We start from the raw sequence: 5,276 nt of genomic DNA, 5'->3' as shown, positions 1-5,276 counted from the left end.
AGTCTATACCTACACCATTATTTCTCTTGAAAATGCAGAGAACTATTGAAATACTTAAATGAAAGGCTACAAAGGTATATCTTATTTATTTTTAATATTTTGCCAATTTAAATTGGGTTTGTTGTTATTAGTTACTTTAAGTATTTCTTAATTTTCGTTATCATATAATTACCAATCTAATAGAACGATTTTAGACTTTTAGTTACCCTTTTTGTTCAAATGTTTAGATTTTCTAACTTAAATCAAAATAAATTTATTTTTATGTATCTTTTCAACTTTTGATTTCTGCCTCTCCGTTTACAATATCCGTGTCCCTCCCCTGCTAATAAATCAATTTTTCAAAAAAAAATTAAAGACCCAAAACTATTACCAAGAGTTCCTAATCGTGTAATTTACTTCATTCATAGGAATAAAAGGTATATGAATAAAAGGAAGAATGATATTTATTTTCTCTTTAACTTAATTAATGTAAGACTCCAACATCTGAGACAAAACTGGGTCGTACATAAAATAAGGTTGTGCCAAGTTTCACCACAAATTTACTAACAGAAAGCGTTCTAAAAGCATATATATTCCAAAGAAATTGGCATCAGAGTAACATCAACAAATCGGTAAAAACCGACAACGAAATTTCAGATTTCTGTGTGATTTAATCTAAAACCTCGTAAGCTTCAAAATTGTAATGATTCTCAGCTTTCTCAAGACGTTTAGTGATCGCTTAGTTGATTCTCGTACCCAAAATTTGAATTGATTGATGGATTTGTAAATGTAAAATTCTAGGGTTTGTACATAGCAATTAAATCCCGTTTTTCTTGATTTCACCACGTTTATTGTTGCTAAAATAACAATAGATCGATGGATGTGTCTAGGATCTGGGCAATATCCATGGTGTAAAGTTCATATTATACAAAAAAAATCTCATGAGAAATAATAATTTGAATTCATTTGTAGTGGAAGGTGAAAATATTAAGTTATGGGGTACACCACAAATTTTACCACAAGACAGAAAAAATTTAAAAGAAGACACTGTGAGGTTCTCAATGGAGGTACGATCTATGTTTCAATCTTTTTTTATTAGTTGTAGATTTTGTTTAAAAAATATGAACTCAAACTCATTGCTGTATTCGGCATTGTGTTCCATAGAAATGTTGCTAATTAATGATAAAATAACTATTTCAGAATATCTATTACAACTAAACACCTTTTTATACTCTTAGAAATTTTGTTTAAATTATTGGTGAATTATGTCAAATTCATGTTCTTTTTTAGATGTGACGAATATAAGATTTGGACACGAATTTATAACTAAACTTGGATGATATGCCGAGTTGTTGGCATAAAGTGCGAGTTATTGAAAAATATTCTATAAATCATTAAACGAAGTTGGCAGTTCTATAAATCATAAAATTTGTAGTGTTGTATAAAAGCTGAAATTATAAGTATAAATTAACTTTAGAAGTTCATGTTTGTTACTTGTAGGAGTTCCACAACGCAACAGATTTGCATCACTAGGGGCAACATTGTCGAGGTAAGTTTCATGTGAATTTTTAAGGTGACTTATTGCGTTAAATTTATTGAACTTTAAATATTCTTCCTGCTTACACCATGTTGTTGGAAATTGCATGTTGTACACTTTTAAATTGCATAAGCTTTATTTGTTGTAAATTCTCATATGTGGTATATTAAGTACAGATTATGGCAACCAATCTTTACACTTAATTTTTGTTTGCAGATTCTGGGTTTTAATGGACATTAACGATGATTTTAAAAGCGAGATTTTGTTGTGAGTCACTTATTTTTTACTTTTGTAAGCATGTTTGTCTATAGATTATGTAATTAGTTATTATGTGATTTTGTGATTTTGTGATTTTGTTTTTTTCAGGTTGACAAGATACCTTCTTGATTACTTTAGAAGATTTGGGTTCATAAGAGCCACTCACAATTTTGCCAAGCTAGCAAACATTGATCTCGAACAACGTATATATATCTTCACCTTTCACGTTATTTTTATTCTTGTTCGTCATAAAGTGATTTGGGATCTTGATTAATGTGTTCTTCATAAATCTTTTTGGGGTTGGTGTTTCCTGGGCTATGAAATGTTACCTTTGTTTTCTTCTTAAATAAACAAGAAAGAGCATAGACGCTTTTTTGGTGATAATATTTTTTTTTTTTTAGTAAATTACATGAATGGTCCCTAGGTTTAGGTAATTTATGCTATTGGCCCCTAACTTATTTTTTTAAATTCGGAAAGTTTCTACTGTTTGTTTTTGTTAACGCGTTTGGTCCCTGTCTTATCTAAAAAGACTATTTTACCCTTGATTTTTTTAATTTATTTAAATAAACATACCCCCAACCCCACCCCACCCCCTCACATTACCTTACATACCCCATCATTTTTCCCTATTTAAATAACAGTTTTTTTAGGTAAGACAGAGATCAAGTGTGTAACAAAAACAAAACAGTAGGAACCAAGCGTATAATAAAAACAAACAGTAGAGACCTTCCGAGTTAAAAAATTAAATTAGGGACCAAACGTGCAAATTACCCCAACCATAGGGACCATTCATGTAATTTACTTATTTTTTCTCAGAGTTATATGATTTTATGATTCCTTTTAATTTTGGTAGCACTCAATGGAACATTGTTGAGATGTTGGGAGGTGAACTCGAATAATAGAACCAATAATGCGGATTATTGGACCTTTTTCTGGCATACAACGCTGAAAGAACTGAAAGAACACACTTCTGCGGTGAACTCTTAGAAAAACTAGTTTTTTTCTAAAGCTTTGATTTGCGTTTCTAAAATCTCATATTTCTTATGTGATCTTACATAATTGTCAGGGTAAAGCCTTAACTATTACAACACCAAATCAGCAACCCTTGGCTGTTGATCAATCATATACCAGCTTTCAAAGGTGATTTGTTATGCATATTTGAGGATAAAATTGTTGTAAAAAATTGATGGATTTAACGATTATTGTTGTAGTCATAACTGACAATGAGATGATATTGATTTTAATTATTCACAGATTGCATTTACCCCTTCGACAAATTGGTGATATGCATTCAGGTGTAAGAACATTTCTAGATAAAGGTTTGTATAAATTAGAGTTTCATTTATACTATTTTTTTTTTCATCTTGTATTGCATGGCAAATGGGGCCTAAGTGACTTAATGGTACTATTAACTACATTGTGGTTGCCAATTAGAGTTTCATTTATATTTAAATTTTTTCATCTTGAGCATATTTGGTGCACGTTGCATATTATCATGCTACTAATGATTTATGAATTGATCATGGTATTTTTACTTTCCAGGCATGATCTACCCTGACCCTGTAAAACGAATTTTATACAAGATGTGAGTCTTTTGGTTTTATACTTGATGATTTATGCATAATACTTGGTTTTATTGCTAAAGACGAGATTTCGATGCGATTCAGTATATTTTATATTTGTAAGCATATGTTTGTGTGATTTTCTTTTTGACAGGCTCAAAAGATACTTTTACGATTATTACTTTGGAAGATGTGGGGGTGAATTAATTGGTGGTATTTCTGTCGAAGCAACAGAATTTGATGGACAGAATTTGGTTCGTATGGTTAAAAGTAACTGCTGATTGTTTCAAATTTATGTTGGAAATAATAGGAGAAATGTTAACTTTTTTTTTTTTTCAGATGCATCCAGAGTAAAAAGAAGACATCTATGCAATGGTGAAATGTGAATGTCGAAAAAGGGTTCTGGAAGGGTGTTTAGTGAAAATATAAAATGACAAATTATGCAACATCCTAATTTGAAGTATCGGTGGAGTGTTTCCACCGTCACTTCAAACCCTTTAGCTTTTTTAAAGTTTAAGTTTTTAGCCTTCTATTTTTAAAATGCCACTTTTAGTCCTTGGACTTTAAGCTTTTTATAATTTCAAGTTCACCTTCTCAAATTTATAAAGTTGTGTTTTCCCAATATATATATATATATATATATATATATATATATATATATATATAGAGAGAGAGAGAGAGAGAGAGAGGTTCAAATGTGGATTGATATCAATTATGCGGACGTATGGATACTGTTAATCTGTGAAAATGACAAAGAAATTATGTTGTTTGATAATATGAATACGTTCAATCTTACATAACCATTGTCATTATCATACATTCTCACTAACTAAATCGTCTATAAGGTTATTATAGGTTTTTTATTATTATTCTTATTCTGTCAAAATGTTGTCAAAATATTTATTGATTCATATTCTGCCAAAATGAAAATGAGTGAAAAACGATATGTGAGACCAAAAATGAATAATAATTAGTGAGAATGCATGAAAATTGCGATATTTTTGTAAGGTTAGACGTATTTGTATTACTAAACAACTTATTATCTTAGTAAATCTTATAGAATAGGACTGTCCACACGTCCGCACCTAGCCCTATATATATATATATATATATATATATATATATATATATATATATATATATATATATATATATATATATATCGTTTAAAAACCACATTTTTATATAAATATAAGGTTTTTTTACAATCAAAGCATAATGTTATGCATAAATATACATTAGTTATATCATGAAAACAAAACTAACTATAAACTTTCAATAAGATGTAAAAATTATGAGTTGCAAAACTGACATTTGGGCCTTGATCGACTATACACCTTCAAACTGATTTTAAAGTTACATATTTAATATAGAATAGTCTTTTTATATAACTAATACATATTTATATATGAATTTTATGGTTTGAATGTAAAAAAAAATGTATTTATACAAAAATATGGTTTTTAAATGAAAAAAATGTATTTATACGGTTTAAAATATATTTAAAAAAATATTTATATGGTTTCAAATTGAAAATGGTTACCATTGAACAAAAATATTTATATGGTTTCAAATTGAAAATGATCAACATCGAACAAAATTGAAAAAAATGATGTTCAATTTGGAAAAAAAAATAAAGTGTTAATATTGAAAGAAAAAATTAAACTTACTGTAAAAAAAATAGTGTTTTTGTGAGAAAAAATTCAATTTTGACATGTCAGAATGTCATTTCATCAAAAGCGACACATTATCATGCCACATCAACAGGTAATCGGTTGACCGGTCAAGTGATCAAATTAAAATTTTGATGTAAATTTAATGTTTTTTTTTGTGTTATTTACTGTAATGACAAACCAATATGTTGCACAAGCACTTAAGTAATGGATTTAGAAGAGATGGGAAGTGAATGCTCAAAGGAGCTTCCAATGATGTTTCTGGGG

The 5,276-nt window shown here is 28.8% G+C and overlaps 1 protein-coding gene across 1 annotated transcript; it reads left to right on the top strand.

Moving 5' to 3' along the window:
- The first annotated feature begins 598 nt into the window (after positions 1-598).
- Positions 599-3,920, top strand: LOC145066106 (uncharacterized). The gene is made up of 11 exons (XM_079013285.1): positions 599-664; positions 952-1,046; positions 1,480-1,528; positions 1,733-1,783; positions 1,883-2,019; positions 2,628-2,749; positions 2,841-2,914; positions 3,029-3,069; positions 3,317-3,359; positions 3,491-3,590; positions 3,676-3,920. Exons 2-11 carry the CDS (start codon positions 974-976, stop codon positions 3,688-3,690), a joined length of 705 nt encoding a protein of 234 aa, XP_078869411.1. The 5' UTR covers positions 599-664; positions 952-973; the 3' UTR covers positions 3,691-3,920.
- The last annotated feature ends 1,356 nt before the right edge of the window (positions 3,921-5,276 follow it).

This window comes from Lactuca serriola, chromosome 1 (genome assembly GCF_051521515.1).
Source record: "Lactuca serriola cultivar US96UC23 chromosome 1, Lser_US96UC23_V15, whole genome shotgun sequence".
NCBI lineage: Eukaryota > Viridiplantae > Streptophyta > Magnoliopsida > Asterales > Asteraceae > Lactuca > Lactuca serriola.
Note: the sequence above shows the minus strand (reverse complement) of the source record. Positions and strands in the feature narration are given on the sequence as shown.

Coding starts and splice junctions, on each gene's coding strand:
- LOC145066106 (XM_079013285.1), top strand. CDS start 974: ATGGGGTACACCACAAATTTTACCACAAGACAGAAAAAATTTAAAAGA. Junction 2,915..3,028: donor TCATATACCAGCTTTCAAAG/GTGATTTGTTAT, acceptor AATTATTCACAG/ATTGCATTTACCCCTTCGAC. Junction 3,360..3,490: donor AAACGAATTTTATACAAGAT/GTGAGTCTTTTG, acceptor TCTTTTTGACAG/GCTCAAAAGATACTTTTACG.